Raw genomic sequence first — 20,348 nt, forward strand, 5'->3', positions numbered from 1 at the left:
TCCCACGTTTCATTGTGCTCTAACATTAAACTGAAACGTTTCGTGGTGAAACACCAAGCTTCGAGAGTAGAACATTTCGGGCTTGAAATGTTTCAGTGATGCTGTGAGTCAAAACACGTGTGTATCTAGCCTTCCCAACAATCCATGAGGTGATGCTGCAGATCAAGACCAAAATGATGTCACGCAGGTAAGAATCAAAACTATGGACAATGGAAGGCAGCATGTGTAAAGCACCTCTGATCAAGAAGCCCTGATTTTCTTCGATGGAGGAGCCAAGGCCAACTTTATTTCACCCGAATTGGCGGCATGGCTCGTGATTTCAACCGATAGGATGGGACCACCATCATAGGCAGTTCTAGCGGCAACCGGACGGGACATAGCCATTACACCTATCATTGGCAAACTTCGGTTGCATTGTCAGGGGTATTTGGGGCACGAGGACTTTTACATAATGCCCTTGAAAGGTTGTGACGTCCTCCTAGGAGTCCCTTGGTACCATAAGAACAACGTCGTGGTCGATTATCAAGCAAAGAAAGCAACTTTGACGAATGAAAAGGGCCGAAAAATTGTACTTGATGTAAAATTGAAGGGCGAGTCCGTCCCTATTGTATCGGTTTCAGCCATTTCCAAATTAATGAAATCCAGTCAATGATGAACACAGAACGAACATGTCTGAACTTGATAAAGAACACCAAGATATTCTCCACACTCATGCCGATTGCTTCTCTGAGGGCCTGCCAAGCAAATTGCCCCCATCTCGACTTGAGGATCACACCATTTATCTGATTCCTGGAAGCACACCACCGAACCGGCCACCTTATCATGTTAGCCGAGCCCAGAATAAAGAGATTATGAACCAAGTGAAAGACCTTCTAGAAAAGAGTCTTATCCAACCAAGTACTTCACCCTACTGCTCTCCGGTGTTGTTGATTTTAAAGAAACACGGATCTTGGAGAATGTGCATTGATTACAAAGCTCTCAATAAAATCACCATCAAGAATAGATTTCCAATTCCAAGGATCGATGATATTCTTGACCAACTTAAGGAATCCTCTTGTTTCAGCAGGATTGATTTGAAAAGCGGATATCATCAAATCCAAATTGTGTCGGGAGATATCTACAAGGCAACCTTTCGGATGAGCTTCGGTTTGTATGAATTTTTGGTGATGCCTTTTGGCCTTACCAATGCTCCAACGACTTTCAACCGAATGATGGATAGGATTTTCAAAGAGTATAGATCATTTGTCCGCACTTTCTTTGATGACATTATAGTCTTCTCCAAGGATGAAGCAGAACATAGACATCATCCGCTACAGGTCTTTCACGCATTGCAAGATCACAAGTTAGTTATCAATGCCAAAAAGAGTGAATTTTTCTTGCCCGAGATACACTTCTTGGGACACATCGTCTTAGCAGCAAGAGTACAGATGGACCCGGCCAAGATCGAGACTATACGTGATTGGCCCAATTTGAATTATGTTCATGAAGTTAGAAGCTTCTTGGGTTTGTGTTCTTACTACCGGCAGTTCATTCAAAAAGTTGCAGAGGTAGCTTCCCCTTTGTACATTCTGACACAGAAAGAAGTCCCTTTCTCGTGGGGATCCACAAAGGTGACTGCCTTTCAGACACTGAAAGAGAAATTGACTACTGGACCAGTATTGTTTGTCGGATTTGTAAAAGTCATTTGAAGTATATTGTGATGCTTGTGGTCGTAGTCTGGGAACGGTCTTTATGCAAGAAGGCCATGTGATTGCCTATGAAAGCGGATTACTTTCAAGGCCAAAATTGACAGAACAGATTTATGAGAAAGAGCTTTTGGCAGTGATCCATGCTCTTACTCAGTGGCGACATTACGTACTCAGAGTCCATTTTACAGTCTTCACTGATCATCAGAGTTTATGCTACTTCTTGTCACAAAAGCAGCTTTCGGAAAAGCAGATGCGATGGGCTAACATCTTGTCACATTTTCACTTCCAGATTGTCCATGTTCAGGGATAGAAGAACTTCGTGGCAGATGCTTTTTCTCGGAAGCCGCTACTCTTGACTATTTCCGCGATTCATCATAGAAGCTTCGAGGACATGGTTGATTAGTACACCACAGATCCGGATTTTTCGGATGTATTCACTCGAATACAGAATGGGGAGATAGTAGCGGGATATTCCATACGGGATGGCTACTTGATGAAGAAAACGATGTTGTGCGTTACACAGCCGTTGAGGGAAAAGGTTTTGACTCAGTGCCATTGTCCACCTATTACGGGTCACCGCGGCACTGACACCACCTTGAAAGGTGTGGAGCGTTACTTCTTTTGGCTGAGACTCAAGAAGGATGTGGACAACTTTGTACGCAGTTGCTTGGTATGCCAAAAGGTCAAGTTTGACATGCATAAAGCACACGGATTGTTACAGCCTTTACCCATTCCCACCTGCTTCTGGGAAAGTACTGCTATGAATTTCATTTTTGATCTCCCGAAGACACAGAGTGGACATGATGGCATTTGGAGTGTCCTCCACAGATTTAGCAAGCAAGCTCACTTCATTCCAATGAAGAAAACAGTCAAGCCGGATCATTTAGCGAGACTGTTCATTGCACAGATTTTCAAATTACATGGCATGCTTGAGACAATAGTCTCCAATAGAGATCGTGATTCACGAGTTTGTTTTGGAGGGCTAACATTGGCAAACGACTGCAGTTATCGTCATCTTTCCACTTGCACACAAATGGGCAATCTGAGATTGCAGATTCAGTCGTACTGGATTTATTGAAGTCTTACGTGGCTGACGTGGCTGTACGGACCGCAAGCTGCACTGGCTTTTTTTAATGGAAGCTTTTGGGGCTTTTGAATTTACATGCTTTTGGCATCCCTTGTAACAATAAATAAATCCCAAGGGGTCTCACTTCTCAAAGCATCTAGACGCAGAGTCTGAGAGCGAGCACACGTAGGAGTTGTATTTTGGTCAAAGATTAATATAAAAGAAACACCGAAAGGGGCGTCAGTCTTTGAGGCCAATCTCTCTTGGCACCGAACTACATCGGGCCGTGTCGACTCTTGAATTGTGAAGTGTTTTAAAGTGAATCTCTTTTGTGTCACGACAGAATTTAGACTTGGGGTGTCAATGTTTGTTACAATGGTATCAGAGCACAGCCGATTTCTCTTCTACCGAGAAATCCGATCCTTCTTCTTGCGGCACCTATGGATTCCGAAAAGAATCAATCAACCTCTTTTGCAACTGTTGGGGCAGGAGGAGGCAATCCCAAAAATTTAAGCGACTTAGCAAAGAACGAGTACAGGCCACCTCCACCATCACAATATCACTCATGGAGTTGCAACGTCGACAGCAGGTTGACGAGTGCACAAAGCAGATGCTTCACTTTGCTAAGGATCCCCAATGCAAAATTTTTGACCTAGCCGACGATGGTTGAAGTGCATACCCATTGGCAGAAAGCCATCGAGACTCTCAAGCATATGGTAGTAGCAGACAAAGAAACCTGAAGTCAAGGTGCCGCTAGGAGACTACCAGCTGCACCAAGTCCTGGCTCTCCAATTGACCTACATTTTCAACCCTAAGGTCAGGCCCACACCGGCCACACCAGGGGCAACCCTTTCTCGGCTTCTTCCCGCACAAAGGCCAACCAAACCCACCACCTAATTTGCATTTTCATCAACTTGGAGCAGGTCTAGTTACAGCCAGCATAAGTGTCCTTAATGCAATGCCATTGCTCTCAAGAGAACCACTGCATCGCGCTGGAGCCTCTGCATTTTTGGAGAGCAGCAATTAGCCTTCATATAGCAGCGGTCTTGAGCGTTCGTTTTCAGCCTAAAGATTGGTGAAGAATCATCGTAATGGTGACATATCATCATCTGCAGGAACTTCAGTCCCACCAAGTACATAACCCAGGCTCCTCACAACTTCCATAAAGTACGGAAAAAACTACAATAAAAGCCCAGGTAGTCTGACTCCTCCCAAGCTGGAGAGATCCATGCTTGTTTCCATAAGTAAAATGGCTCTGATCACATGCCTGTATCTGCCTGGTAGAGAGACTTCAACTGTACCACCCGACAGCACCTCTTCCCAAGAAACATCATGAAACTGTAAATGCACAAAAAAGACCCTGCCTGAGTATAATCTTGTACTTCCGGTGGAATGATCTTTCATCAATTACTCTGCATACCATATAGCAAGGTTATACCTTGGAGAGACCATTTTCTTTCTTCTCCAATGACTCATAAGATATATTTATTATTTTCTTTCACTGGTATGGCCGCAATTGATTGGTTTCCTGCCAATCTCTCCTCTGATTAGCTGTTTTCTTCTATTACCAGTTTGCTGGTGCATTGACATAAGTAGTTTACGCAGGTAACACAAGGCTTTTGTTTTGGGAGACTCGGTCGAGACTACAAGGCCATACTGCCTGTCGTTGTGGAGTCCATGTCTTCTGTTATTTTGTAGAGGTTGAGCTCATGGCATAATTGCTTCATGTCACATGAAAAGCCTAGGAGGCCTTTCTCTTGAGACACACAAATCGAATATTAAAGGGGGAGGGAGGGAGAGAGAGAGAGAGAGAGAGAACCTTAGAGAGGAAGTGCTCGGCAACGTCCGGTAACAAATGTAACTCTGCCTTTCTTTTGTGTGTGGCTTGTATTGCAGGGTCTCTCCACAACTCTTCTATGACTGATGCATGTTCTCGGGTCACTGCAGGACAGTATTTCTCAAGTTCTCCGTTTGCATCTGTTCGCAGGAACCAGTCTGCCTGATCTTTTAGCCTAGCAGTCAAAGAGAAAATATTCGCCTTGACTGACTGAAGCTCTGGCCCAGCATCACCTACACATGCCATGAGATGGGTGTCCAAATATGCATGTTGGTGGCCATCAAGAAATGTATATCATATAGGGGTGCCCCCCTATTTGACACACTTGTGAAAGGAACATTCTTGAAAATCTTGCCAACCCAAGGTAAAATTTCACTTGCAATTGCAGTTAAATAGAACATACCTGATGATGTTGATGGGGTATTCTCTTGCACCTTTTTCCTAATGGCATTCTCCTCATCCTCAAAACGCTCCCTTGCTTCTAAGAGAACAATGAGATATCTGTATATATTTCTTTGTATCAGTGCCTTTATATCCTGCAACTCTTTGGGAGTAAACTTATCTTCATATAAAAATTTTGCCTGCACACCCCCCACACAAAAATACACACACAAGGCATAAGTCATTAGCAACCACAAAGTGCGATTGTTTCAAACTAGAACAGACTTGTTACATTTGCAATATTGGCTTCTTCAGCCTCCAAACCCAAACTGCAAAAAATGCATATACATTTGCATACATACATGCGTAGATTCATACATACTTCATATATGTGTATAACATATATCTCGGCTTGAGAAATGACCTGCTTAATGATTGTGCTTGTTCCAGACCCTGCATGCCCCAAAAGAAGAATCTTATAGATCGTCTTTGGCTCGTAATATGCAGGTACTGATATGGATGGTTCAGGAGCAGCCACACATGTATTTGGTGGCATTGGCAACGAAAATATATAGCAGAGATACCTTGCTGAAGCCTTGCCAAAAATATGCAGCTAGATTAGAGCCGCAAACAATCATCTATTCCTAAAAAAGCATGTAAATAACACAACATAGAATTTAATAAATCATCAAGCGCGATACTCATAAGCCTAGAACACAGAGTGGGCACTACTTGAGAAAGAGTGGCCATTGATTATTAGACCAACTATCTATGTAATTCAATGATTTATACTGCTCAGCATACAAAATAAATACACCTAAAAGACAAACATACGTAAGGAAACAAAAAGAAGAAACTCAGACCATGACCCATCGCTATAGAGTCCAAAATTGTGCATATCATAAAATCAAAAACCACGTAAGAATGTACATGTGTCCATATGTATCTATGTGTGTGTACATGTGTGAATATGTATGTATAAACACACAAACACACATGTATCTACGTATGTGTACATGTACAATAAATACATATGAACGTACACATGTAGGTAAGGATAACCTGAAGCAAGTCCATGTGTATGTAGGTACGAACCTGGAACGCAAAGTGGGCAATATTTGAGAAAGGGATGAATGCTTTACACATCCTTAATTATTAGTCAAGCAAAGATTGTGAAATTATCCCCTTGTTATTGATGCATGCATCAGCTACCTATGTATATCATATTGTTGTACACTCACCACACATCCAAAAAAAACACACAAGCATATATAGCACGCGTGCACACACTCACGGCTCTTGAGAATATTGTTGTTCCTACTTGTTCAATAAAATATTATTGAAGCAAGTTTTTCCTGTTATGCAAACTATGCGAGACGTCAGCTATACAAGTATGATATGCATAACCTAACAAGCTACATCCAGTGCCATAATGAGGATGAGGATGTAATATGGCTAGAGAGAGGCAGTCCCAGAGACACATTACAGATTTCTTTTCACTAGATATGGGACAGCCAGAGGAGCAGCCACCACTGCAGAGCTCGTCCCACACTCATTCGACCACTACTCGCACTCTCATCGACCGAGCATTGGAGCTACAGAGATACAGACGACCGCGACTGAGGAGAGGAGCTACACAGCATCGACGGAGACTACAACAGAAGATTCGAGCCATACTCTCTCGACATTCAGAGTGCAGATGAGGATGGATCCTCACCATTTCTTCCATCTTTGTTTCACACACTGTTACATCCAGTTTACCGGGTACCTATTGTATCAGCTGCTACACCCACGTAGTTTTAGATTGTAGTAGTAGTAGTAGTATTTTGTTCCACTTCTAGTTCTTTTCTAGTTCTTTTGTACCCAGACATGGTATTAGATTCACTATTTTGTAACTGATTGGTCTCATAGGTCATTTTGGCCTTTTGAAGACGTTAATATAACATTTCATTTCATTTCTCTCTCTCTAAGGTCTCTTGCGATAGTTTCCTACGACTTTAAAATACTCTTTCTTCTCTCTCTCTCTCTCTCTCTCTCTCTCTCTCTCTCTCTCTCTCTCTCTCTCTCTCTCACCCCCTGCGCGCACCACTGCTGCTGCTGCTGAACCCGTTGTGGCTGACCTGTTGCGACTGCACGCTGCCAAGGCTGTAGCACTTGCCGCTGCCTCACTGTTGCAGCATTACCAAGTGCACCAGGCCCGCTGCCCCCAATCTCTCTCTCTCTCTCTCTCTCTCTCTCTCTCTCTCTCTCTCTCTCTCTCTCACGCAGCCGCTCCCTCCCTCTCACGCAGCCCCTCCTCGCTCCCCATCACGCAGCCATCTCTCTCTCTCTCTCACGCAGCCTCTCTCTCTCTCTCTCTCTCTCTCTCTCTCTCTCTCTCTCTCTCTCTCTCTCTCTCTCTCTCTCTCTCTCTCTCACACACACACACACACGGATACATACCCATACACACACTACACACATACACGCATACACACATGTACTCCCTCTCTTCCCCTTCCCCCTTCTTCTTCACAATATGAAGAGAGGGTAGTTACGAAGACAACCATGTCTTCCCCCATCATCAAGACGCCGACATCGACAATGAACACAACCTTCATGCTCACGAACAAGAGGCTTGCACGATTGGAGAAGGACATGAAAGAATGGCGGATGCAGAGAGAGATATGGGAGGAGGAGAAAGCCACCTTCATCAAGCTATGGAACGAAGAGAAGGAGGACATGAGAGCGGAAATCCAAAATCTCAAAGAGGAGAAGGAGAGAAGGGAACGGGAGAACGAGAAGGAGAGGGAGAGATGGAGGAAAGAGCAAGAAGAGATGAAGGCACAAATCGATCTCCTTCATGCTTCCATCACATCCCTCACCCCCGAGGAAGGAGAGATTAAAGAGGAGGCTAAGGAAGCCCTCAAGGAGGAGATCACCAAAGCCCTCACCGCAAGCATTGAGGACAAATTAGAGGCCACCAAAGAAGGATGGGTCGAAGTGGTCAAAAAGAACATCAAGAAGGTAGCAAGAGAGGAAGCCCAAAAAGATGAGGTACTCATCGTACACACAACCATCGAGGAGGAGAAGATGCGACAAGCTCGCCGTCTCAATGTGCGAGTGACCGGCATCAAAGAAGAAGAAGGGCCTACACCCGAGAGCGATGGGAAAGCTTTATGCAAGAAAGTGGGATACAAGGAAGAAGAGATCCCTTTCTCCAAAGTTTGGAGAGCCGGCAAAGATCCAAAGAAGAGAGCTCTCATCCTCCAATTCGCCTCCGAGGAGTCTCGAACTTCTTTCCTCCGAAAGAGGGTCGTCTTGAGAGGGCTAGAAGGCCCCCCGATTTATCTTGATGATGACCTCACAAAGATGCAACAAGATCACCGTCGCGCGTGCATGCCTAGAGTCCACCAAGCCCTCAAAGAAGGGAAGAAGGCAGTATATCGAGATGGTAGGGTTATCATTGATGGCAAGACCATCGCATAGGGACTCGCGGCCTGTAGGACACACGAGGAGATTCATGTCACGGTTTGGAATTGCAATGGAGACCTATGGACACACCCAGAGAGACTTGAGGAGGTGATGAGAGGTCGAGACATCATTCTACTTACAGAGACACACGAGAGCCCAGAGAGAGGGTTACCACGGATACATGGATTCTAGTGGGAGTCTCTACATCGGGGATGTATGCGCCAGCACACCACTCGCGGCTCAGGAGGAGTGGCCATACTCTTTAGACAGGGGCTTCACAGCAGACTACAGATTGTTGCCCGGGACCCACAGGCCCGCTACATGTGGATTCGCCTCGAGCTCTCACGAGACAGGATCGTCTACATTGCCCTTTGCTACTTTGCTCCACACAGGCTCCAGATTCGCCCCTATTGAGCAGGAGTCACCGTACGCATGCCTCACGGAGGAGATTATGGAGTACTCCACACTGGGTGAAGTCTTCCTTATGGGAGACTTCAATGCTCGTACGCGCAATGAGCAGTGTGAGGCATATGACCACGAGGACCCAGAGGCACTACACACTCTAGATGAGGAGGCTACTATGAGAGATACAGCAGACAGAGCTCCAGTCACAGCCTACGGACGACATCTACTTCGACTTGGCTCCCAGCACCGTCTCGTTATTTATAACGGGATGGTCCAGTGGCCCACCTCAGGGGGCCTGACTTGTATGCCACATGGAGTTGCAGAGGGAGGGGGGAGTACAGTCGACTATATTCTGGGACCCAGGGAGGCTACACACCTTATCACATCCTTCACCATTCCACCCATACCCATCGGAGCCAACCACACATACCTCTCTTTCTCCATCACCGGAGATACCATCCCACAGCTCCACAGCACACACTCCACACACCACCATCCATTTCACACATGAGCTAGCCTCTCTTTACTCGGCCGAGGTCGAGCATGGCCTATGCCTCCTCCACCCATCCACACCACTCTCAGTTCTCACATCACATATCTCTTCCGTTCTCCACACTTCAGCTATTAGCTCTTTTCCACACACCACTCACACAGGACGCACTCCCCCCCCCCCGGGACTATGCCTCAGAACCGCTGGTATGATGATGAGTGCAGAGAGCTATACCGACGCCTCCATGCACGGCGAGCCTTAGGAGAGATCACAGAGAGAGAGGCCAGACGGCATATGAAGACGCTGACACGCCAAAAGCGGCGAGCATTCGAAGAGGCACAGGAGCTTGAGCTATACCGCCTATTCATGAGCATGGATAGCGCGACAGCATGGCGCACCTTGCGCGAGCCACGTCCGACTACAGCTATTGAGGATCCACAGATATGGCATGATTATGCAGAGCGACTTTATGAGGTGCCAGGGCAGCCTCCTATCCCACAGCCACACGAGCCACGCCCCACGTGCTCCTCCTTCTTTACAGCAGAGATGGTAGAGAGGGCCATACGCCGCATGCAGCACAGACGATCAGCTGACCATACTGGATTACAGAGTGAGCACATCATTTATGCGGCCTCCACTATAGCCCCGTTGATTGCACATGTCTTCAACCGGGCTATAGGGGAGGGCTTCCCAGAGGAGTGGACACAGCACACCATAGTGCCTATCCACAAATCTGGCGACACCCTGGACCCAGGGAACTACAGGTCTATCATGATTGGCCACACGATGGCCAAGCTATATGGAGCAGTACTTGAGGCACAGCTCAGCTGCTACGCAGAGATCGAGGGTTTACAAGCTCCAGGCCAGGCAGGTTTCAGACGAGCTTTCTCCACCACTGATCACATCTTCGTTCTGCGCTGCCTCATTGATGGGGCAAAGGCGCGGAAGAAGAGGCTTTACTGCTGCTTTGTGGACTTCCGCAAGGCCTTTGACACAGTCCCACGCGAGAGACTCTTCTAGCGCCTTCACAGCATTGGGGTACCAACAGAGATGATTTGGGCCATATATGCTCTCTACGAGAGGGTGACAGGTCGAGTTCGTTGCCCAGGCGGTTTTTCAGAGACCATTGCTAGCACCATTGGTGTTGAGCAAGGATGCCCACTCTCCCCGACACTCTTTGGGCTCTACATCGACGAGATCTCCGACTACATACTGCGAGCAGGAGGAGAGGGGAGCGACTTGGCAGGTACTCCGGTCCACATCATGTTATATGCTGATGATATTGTGTTGATTTCAGAGTCACCAGAGGGCTTGCAACGCCATCTTCAGGCCTTGCACGAATTCAGCACACACAGGGGGTTGACTGTGAACCTTGGCAAAACCAAGGTTATGATCTTTCACACATCCAATGCAGTGAGGAGCGCCGCCACCTTCACAACAGCAGGAGGACAGGTTGATGTAGTCACCTCCTATGTCTACCTTGGCATCACATTCACCAGCCTACCAGGACCCTTCACTATGAGGCAGGCTGCTGCTGACAGGCTCACCCGAGGATATGCAGCTCTGGCCATGCTAGAGCGGAAATGCCACCAGGCACACTTTCAGGAGCCCCGCACGAAGCGGTGGCTTTTCGACACCTTAGTCACCCCGGCCTTGATGTACTCGGCGGCAGTATGGGCACCAGGATTGACAGCTGACCAGTGGACACAGCTTGAGAGGCCACAGGTATGTATGATCTCACGCTTGCTCCGCAGCAAGAAGACAGTGCCACATGACATTATTAGAGCAGAGCTCGCCACACCACCTATGGTTGTAGAGGCACTATTCCAGACAATCTGCTTCATCCAGAGGATGAGAGAGCTACCTCCTGACAGACTTACTCGTAGAGCATTTGAGGCAGCTATACAGCTATCAGAGAGTGGGCATGAGAGAGCATGGTACTCACAGGTCAGAGCATGGTTTGAGGGACACGGTCTTGACATGGAGAGCCTACCACCATTCCAGTACGACCCCCACTCACCAAATGTTCACCTCTCTCGCAGTGAGAGGAACTTGGTATTGAGACAGGATCTGTGGCAGCTATACACTAGGAGAGTCTGGGAGTCACCTGGCTTGGGGATGAGGATGTCAGATTACAGAGACCAATTTCTCACCATATTGTCTGGGGGGTTCATACAGAGACCACGCTACATGGACACATATATGCCACATAGCTCACGGGTGGCGATTGGTCAGCTGAGAGTGGCTTCACACAGGTTAGAGATTGAGATCGGGAGACATACTGGTGTTCCCAGGGAGGAGCAAGTCTGCAGAGCCTGCACAGAGGAGGTGGAGAGTGAGGAGCACTTTGTATGTAGATGCAGAGCATACACTGAGATCAGAGGCAGGTATGAGGCCTTATTCAGAGGACAGCCCACTCTCCGAGAGATCATGGACTCTCCAGATCAGAGACAGCTCGGACGTTTCTTACTAGAGATACAGAGCCATCGGGACACACTACTACAGCCACACACAGCTACACAGACAGAGGGGAGACAGTCGCAGCTCACAGACTTCCTTCAGAGGATTGCCGCCCCTCCCTCACCAGACACTCAGAGGGGAGTGACACTCCCACAGGCGGAGGTGAGCCGAGCTAGACGACGACCACGAGTCACAGGCTACAGGGGCGCGAGCTCCCACCACCGACAGATCGAGGAGATCCGAGCCCGGGAGCGCCGTGCCACTGAGGAGCGAGTGGCTCAGATGAGGGCCGACCCGACAGCTTTCATCCGGGTAGCCTTGGCACCAGACCCGCCCATGTACCACATCTTACATCCCCCCATTAGTACAGGATGGAGCTAGATAGCTTGATGCATTCTCATGATTGTACTACCTTGAGCATATAGACATGCATATACCCCTAGAGATAGAGCTCCATCCCTCCTCAGATACTCCACTACCTACATTCAGTTCAGTTTTGTATCAATTTTGTTTCATTTGTCTTTCCGATAGACGGATGACATACACACCATGTACATTTGATTTGTCTCATAGGCCGATTTCGGCCTGACATAGACGTTAAAAATCTTTCTTTCTCTCTCTCTCTCTCTCTCTCTCTCTCTCTCTCTCTCTCTCTCTCTCTCTCTCTCTCTCTCTCTCTCTCTTTGCTTCCCAGTGCCTAGTGCGACGGAAGAAGCGAGCTTACTCGGCTCAAATGGAGCGAGACTTATATCAAATGTTCTTGAGTAGGGACTCACGAGAGGCATGGTGACTCTTTCATGAGCACTCCCCTCCCCCAGTGATTACTTCATCTGATGTGTGGGGCCAATAGGCGACATTGTTATATACGGTTCCTGGATAGGAACCCCCTCCAGACCCTACAAAGCCATGCCCACCTACAAGCACCTTCTTTACCACTAAGATTCTACAAAGGGACATTGACAAGATGAGGACCGAGAGGGCATATGATCATGACGGTCTAGTAACAGAGCACTTTATACATGCTAGGGATATGTTGATGGAGGTTCTTGCAGTGTTGTTCAATCGTGCCATGTGTGAAGGGTTACCTGAGACTTGGAGGTTGTCTATTATTGTGCCTATCTTCAAGGCAAGCGATCCTACAGAGCCTGGGAACTACCGCACTATTATGGTGGACACACATTGGCACGGTTGTATGCATCCATTCATGAGCGACAGATCGCCCTCGATTACGCCTGCAAAACCGACAGAAGCCATAACCCGTCTTAGCAGACACTGACTGTTAGTACCTACGTACTAGGAACACACATCCAGCACATGTACCAAATCGACAGTCACATCACACAACATCACAGGGCATCACTAGACATCACATGACATTCAACACTCATTCGGATCTTAGACCATGATTTATCGGCAATGTAGCTAGCAATCGTATCTAGATCCAATGGGGACCTCATCGATGTCTGATTGACTAACACCTACTGCAACCATGTCTATTCGAGATCAATCAGACCAAAATGCTACAGTCATTTCGTCTATCAGTTCCTGCACTTAAAAAAAGTCAAGAACAAATCAGTATCATAATCAGGAAGTCCATTTTATAAAGTCATACAGCAGAATACTGTCAGCTTTCAGTATGCCTGAAGCTCAAAGAGACATCAGTGACTCTAGTATCTAAATCAAGGCATCTGTTGACAAAGGAGCGGAGTGACTCCCCTCTTGTGCATCCCACTGCACCAGATCTCCGACCAAGCTGAATTCTGGGTTCCGTTTGGAGTAGACTATGCTAAACCAAAAGCATCGAGGTAAAGTTTCACAATCTAAGGAGTATCTGCTAGGTCCTCCTCCATCCACTTCGCATCCAATGCAGGATAGTTCTTAAACTTAACCAAGAAGCGCCTTCGGACTTTACCTTTATTCTTCGTATCCCTATGTGCCAAAATCTGTTCAGGAACAAGGATCTCCTCGTTTTCTTCCACTTCGGGTTGGTCATCAGGCTCCTCATCATCGGGCACATCACCCTTAAAAGGTTCATGAGACCCGCATGAAATGCATTGTGAATCCTCCAAGTATCTGGCAGTTTCAATCAGAAGGAGACGTCAGTTATCTTTTCAGTGATCTGGAAAGGTCTGTAATATCGCATACTAAGATTTGAAAAAAGTCTCTCCTTTCCCTTTTTCTTTCTTAGGCGTGCCTTCTCAAAACGTAAGAGCACCCAATCATCCTCCTTCAATTTCAAGTCGCGACGATGGCGATCCGCTGCCTTTTTCTGTCGTTCTTGAGACTTTTGCAAAGTCTCGCGAACCTTGGCAAAAGCTGTATCCAAATCTCGCGTATATTCATCCGCTTCAAAAATCTTATCTTTCGTGCTTAGGAAGGGTGGAACCTTCGCAGCACCTTCAACAATCTCAAATGGCGCCTTCCCCGTCGAAGAGTGTATCGTGTTATTGTAGGCAAATTCCACCAAAGGTAAGTACTTTTCCCATTGAGTCTTCTGATCTGAGATATAAGACTTCAATAAATCTAGAACCACTGAATTTGCAATCTCAGATTGCCCATCAGTTTGCGGGTGGAACGATGACGAGAACTGCAACCGCGTGCCAATGTTCTCCAAAATTGCCTTCCAAAACAAACTCGTAAATCTGGGTTTTCTGTCGGAGACAATTGTCTCAAGCATGCCACGTAATCTGAAGATCTGGGCCACAAACAGTCTCGCTAAGTAATCCGGCTTGACTGTTTTCTTCACTGGAATGAAATGAGCCTGTTTGCTAAATCTGTCAATAACAGTCCAGATACCATCGTGACCACTCTGTGTTCTCGGGAGATCAAAAATGAAATCCATTGCAATACTTTCCGAGGGGCGGGTGGGTATGGGTAAAGGCTGTAACAATCCCTGTGCCTTATGCTTGTCAAACTTGACCTTCTGGCATACTAAGCAACTGCGCACAAACTCTTCCACATCCTTTTTGAGTCTCGGCCAAAAGAAGTATTTCTCTACCCCCTTCATTGTGGTAGCAATGCCGCGGTGACCCGTAAAAGGTGGACAGTGGCATTCAGTCATAACCTTTTCCCTCAACGGCTGTGTAACGCACAACATGGTTTTTCTCATCAAGTAGCCTTCCCGAATGGAGTATCCTGCTATTGTTTCCCCATCCCGTATCCGTGTGAAAATATCTGCAAAATCTGTATCTGTGGCATACTAGTCAACCATATCCTCGAAGCTCCTATGATGTATCATGGAAATAGCCAGAACCAACGGCTTCCGAGACAAAGCATCTGCCACCACATTCTTCTGTCCCTGCACATGGACAATCTGGAAGTGAAACTATGACAAGATGTGTTGTCATTTATTGCATTGACAAAGAAAGTGGTTTCTGTGGATTCTTTAGATTCATTCGATTCAAGGTTAGGACATGTGCTTTTTATGTGACCCTTGATGTGACAATGAAAACAACGACCTTCCTTAGAATAAGTGCTTTGCTCTTACGACGTGATGTATCCTCCTAAAATTCCTTGTGCTACCTTTTCATCTAGAGTGAGCTTAGGTTTAGCAATTGTGTTTGGAAGAGTTCTTTTCTAAGAGACTATTAGAAGATTGGTTAGAAGAGTTACCATTCTTACCGTTCTGAGGGTTCTGAGAAGTTTGAGACGTACTTGTTGAAGTCTTGTTTTCCTTAGGCTTTCCCTTGGTGTGCTTCATCTCTTGTGCGAGAGCAATCGCTACCGCCTTGTTGAGATTGATTGGATCGAGCACCTCGACATCATACTTGATATACTCGTCCAAACCATAAAGGAATGCCTCCTTGCACTCCGCATCTGATTTGCGTAATTGAGTGCCGAGCTACAAAACACGATTAGAGAAAGACATAACTGGCATACCATTTTGCTTGAGACCGCGCCACTCGTCCTTCAATCGTGCTAGGTACTGTGGTGGCATAAACCGCGCCTTGAGCTTGTCTTGGAAATCGGCCCAATTGAAGGAAAGGGGCGTGACTTCGTCGGCTTCCTCTAGGTGTGCGGCTAACTGTGCCTCTTGCCATGCGTGGTACCAATTTATGGCATCACCGGCAAGGTACATAGCTGCCGTCAAAACCTTGCTATTTCCTGTCTTCTTAGTTGTCGCAAAATAAGCATTAACTTGATGCGACCAAGAACGAATAACCGTAGCATCAATCTTACCATTATACTTACTGAACTGGATCTTCTCTGTGACTGGGTTGTTGGAGTCCGAATCTCGGCTTGCGCCACTTGATGAACTACCAACATCTTTGGTTGGGTCGGACTTCGAGGCAAGAACCTGTCGAACCAATTCTTGCGTGCGTAGGTCTCTCTGAACCTCACGATCGACCTCCAAGGCCGCTCGTCTTTCTTCGGCTGCCTCCTTTCTTTGTGCTTTTCTTTCTTTTCGTGCATCGCGCTCGCGTTCCAAAGTAATGCGAGTCGCTTCTTGTTGTGCCAGCGCAACGCGATTCGCTTCTTGTTGTTGTGCCATCATGTCCATCATCGATTTCACCAAAGTCTCCATAGGATTTGGTGCAATTCCTAGCGTAGCTGGCGAAGGGAGAGGGTCGGGAAACCTCCATGGTGAGGAAATTCTTCTTCACTACTTTCATGCCCATCACCTCCATGCGAAGTATCCATTCCGCTTCGGGTGATGACCATGCACTATGATCTTTGGTTCTTACGTTCACGAGGAACTTGGGTTCTTGTGGGTCTTGGGTTCTTGGGTTCTTGAGGGTCTTGAGGTTCTTCTTTCGCTTGCAATCTGTGTTAGAGAAGGATCTTCTCTTCACCCGAATTCTGCTCTTTTCCGCGGGCGCACCCCTTGGCGGCCTTGCGCTCACACCAAGGTCGCTTTTTTCCACCTCACGTCGATTGGCCAACCGCTAAGTGCACGGTCCGCTCTCAATGAGTGAAAAGAGACACAAGGGGAGGCTGGACAAGCCATTCTTTCTTGGGTTTCCTGTCACTCTGCAAAAACACGATAAGGAATCCACACGCCCAAGTGAACTTGGGTTCGTGCAACCTCAACAAGCAAAAAATAAAAATAAAAAAATCTATGGTTCTTGTGGTTCTTTCCTTGAGTGATACAGAACACTGTCAAAGCTCTGATACCAATGTAAAGTGCAGCGAATTGAATGATGAACTTTGCTCACGATGAGTGCTCCGAACTGTGCTCAAGGTTCCTTGTTCTTATGGAAGGGAGAGCCTTCCATTCTTTAATGAGAGAGTGCAATGGACACAAACAAAGTGAATGGACACTGTGCATGAGACTGACAGATAGAGAGAAAAGAGAATATGACACCAGAGACGTTGTAAAACCCTCCTCCGAAGGCCCCACTCTCGATGGCGAGAGTGGTCTACTATTGATTGCACAATCTGATACAAGATGTCGATGCAAATCTAATGGCTATGTCGAGACCGACGGTGATGAGACTATGGCTGAAAACTGAATCCTTGATGAATCTGCAAGGGGTCGAAGTTGTCGGGCTGATCTGCTACTGTTTGGCTTGCTAAAGTGTTCGCTGAAAATGCTACTTGCTCTACTGTCCAAAAACGCTAAGAGTGCTGAAATCTGCTGATGCAAAGCACTGAATATGGCAGCCCAAAAACGCCGGTTATAGCTGGCCAAAAACGCTGATTAGATGCTGTTAAAAAACGCTGGCTGTGGCTGGAAATTTGCTGATGCAACGATGCGGTTGGAGACGCCAATGCAAGGCTGGAAATCGCTATGTGCAGAGGCTAGTCCTTGCTGAATTTGCTGATTAGAAAATGCTGCCTGAGATCGCCAGATAGGCTGAAAAACGCTGATGAGGCTAGGTGGGAAAACCCCAGCCAAGGGGGGGTCTTGCTGAGAGAGAGAGGGGGAACCTGCTGCACTTGTGCCTGTGTTCTCCTTGCTCTTCTACCAAATGATGCTAGCCTTGATTTCCTTATATATTATCTTACCCAATTTGCCCTACTCAGTTCCCAACAAAAGTCACTTAAAATAATAAGTGAAAAATGTCAAAATTAGGGAAAATAGGTTTAATGCACTAGAAAATGCCCCTGATGGATTCTGATGGTAATGCTGATAATCATGTTGTGTGCAACCAGAGGATATGCGTCTACTCTAAGTGACTGGTCATGTACGGTCTACGAAGAGACTCACAAAAGTGCCAGAGCACTTCCTATTCTAGACTAACTTGACTGAACTGAACCCTGGTCATTATCCACACATAGGGTTGGATGTGTCACGTGACACATTATCCCTCCATCCACCTATGCAGAGCACCCAAGTACCGGGGTACAACCTCACCGAGGAACTTCGCCACAGGCACGTGCCATGCGGTTCCGTTCCTTGAGTACGGATCATGGCTTCCTAGAAGGGCAGCCGCTTCCCGCGAGGCTATGAGCCTCCCCACCAAGGAGAATAACGGTCCTTTCTTCAGGGTCCAACTGCGGGTCGATATCGTTGAAGGTGGAGTTGAATCGGTTCAGCCAGCACCCCCTAGAATCATCAATCACCGAGCAAGACACCAACAAATGCAAAAGCAAAGGACCCTCTAACTGGGAGCACACCGAGCAAATACTGTGTCCGCGCCTTGAGCTATCCGCCAGTTTGAGTCCGCGTACTCTCGCGAGAGAGAGCACTGTCTCCCTATGCAGAGCACCCAAGTACCGGGGTACAACCTCACCGAGGAACTTCGCCACAGGCACATGCCATGCGGTTCCGTTCCTCGAGTACGAATCATGGCATACCCAGAAGGGCAGCCGCTTCCTGCGAGCCTCCCCACCAAGGAGAATAACGGTCCTTTCTTCAGGGTCCAACTGCGGGTCGATATCGTTGAAGGTGGAGTTGAATCGGTTTAGCCAGCACCCCCTAGAATCATCAATCACCGAGCAAGACACCAACAAATGCAAAAGCAAAGGACCCTCTAATTGGGAGCACAGCGAGCAAATACTATGTCCGTGCCTTGAGCTATCCGCCAGTTTGAGTCCGCCTACTCTCGCGAGAGGCAGCACTCTCTCTTCCTTCCTATTCACGACATTGCTCCTATTGAGCTGCAGCAGGTATCCACTTGTTTGTTCAAAGCCGGTCGTCTTATAAGGCTCCAACACCAGGCACAAATGCCTCTAGTCCCACTTGTCCCATGCGTGGTAGTGGACTGAGCTAAAGTCACCCGCTAGGATATACTTATTCAAGGTTCTTGTCGTCCAAGACCACTTCTTGAACGGTTGGTTCTTAGGCTTCTTGTTTACCAAGGAGCCTATCCAGGTGGATGAAACCGAGCAGTACTTGTCAAAAGCCCTTGCTCGTTGTCCCCCACAGAAAGCAAGTACGGGTGGGATGTTAAACTCGTGGTGGAGAATTGTCGTCCCTACAGAGGTCGACCTTGCTCCGTTCCCGACTAACATTCGTATCCAGGTGGCGACGAAGCGCTGCAAATAGTGAAGGGCACGCTTGGGCCCCCATAATTTCCCGGCCATAAGAAATCACTGGGTACACACATGCCTTAAAAACAGTTAGTCGAGACCAGATGGGGATGGCTCGGTTTGCCAACAGGTGCTGGCATGCGAATAGGCTTTTCCTACCCTTGTCCGCTCGCTCCTTCACGATGCGCTCAATGGAGAAGGTCGAGTCTCATTCCAGATTGGAGCTCTTGATATCCTGGGTCATTGGTTTCCCAGAAAAATCTCATCCAATAAGGAGTATTCAATGGTTGGCACACCACAATGCAACACAAATGCTCACATATGGATGTTACAAGACACAGAAACATAAAGCTGCCAATGAACACTACCCCCCCGCAAATAACAATCTTGGTCCAAGCCATGATTTGTTCAACGACTCCCTCATCACTCCTCCCGCAAATAATCTAAAAAGGTCCTAGCCATGAGATATAGAGGCCTTTAACAACCAAACACCTCACAGACCGCAGTCTGTGTCGTTTGGAGGTGTTGAGAGTAACTGCTCAGACTTCTTAATACTCCCCCCATAAATAACCATCCAAGTCCGGGCCATGAGTAACAACGACAATACTCCCCCCGTAAATAACCACAAAGGTTCGAGCCATGATAAAAAACAACACTTTCCAAACATTCAATACTCCCCCCCCCCCCCCCCCCCCCCGCGCAAATAACCACAAGGATCCAGGCCATGAGTATGAACAAGCATTCTCAAACATCAATTCTCTTCACTACTCCACCTGGGAGTAAATCATCATCGAATACTTAGCTTTAGCACCAAAAACCTTTTGTATCCAGGCAGCACTAGAAGATTGCACGTCATCAATAATAAATAAAGTCATCTTCAAGAGATGTCAGAATAATACCTAATGCTTGCTCGTCCTTGCATTGTTGCTTGGTAGATAGCCCTCTTGTAACTGCAGTGGATGTGTGAGCTTCGCCAGTTGATAAGGGCTTGACCACGCTCTAGAGATTCTTTCGCATCAAATAGCCTTTCAATTTAATTTGCCAGGTATAAAAGTCGGATCCATTAAATTTGTCTACATTTGATGCCATGTTGTAGTCTATTTCGGCGTTTCAAGATGCTATTGGTTCGATTGATTATTTGTTGTACTTTTG

At 47.0% G+C, this 20,348-nt stretch overlaps 1 protein-coding gene across 3 annotated transcripts in view; it reads right to left on the bottom strand.

Annotated features, from left to right (window-relative positions):
• Window positions 1-20,348, bottom strand: part of LOC147443820 (extra-large guanine nucleotide-binding protein 3-like) — a 46,110-nt gene that overhangs the window by 3,703 nt on the left and 22,059 nt on the right. Inside the window, exons 4-7 of one of the 3 annotated variants that reach the window (XM_086526618.1) lie at window positions 6,016-6,067; window positions 5,397-5,560; window positions 4,995-5,172; window positions 4,574-4,824 (exon numbers count right to left, since the gene is read on the bottom strand). In XM_086526618.1, coding sequence (XP_086382744.1) covers window positions 4,574-4,824; window positions 4,995-5,172; window positions 5,397-5,560; window positions 6,016-6,067 — 645 coding nt within the window. Of the gene's footprint in view, window positions 1-4,573; window positions 4,825-4,994; window positions 5,173-5,396; window positions 5,568-6,015; window positions 6,068-20,348 lie in introns of all 3 variants that reach the window. The other 2 variants (XM_086526619.1, XM_086526620.1) reach the window with 2 other exon arrangements.

The sequence above is a fragment of the Adiantum capillus-veneris genome, chromosome 13 (genome assembly GCF_014529385.1).
Source record: "Adiantum capillus-veneris isolate H3 chromosome 13, ASM1452938v2, whole genome shotgun sequence".
NCBI classification, from domain to species: Eukaryota; Viridiplantae; Streptophyta; class Polypodiopsida; order Polypodiales; family Pteridaceae; genus Adiantum; species Adiantum capillus-veneris.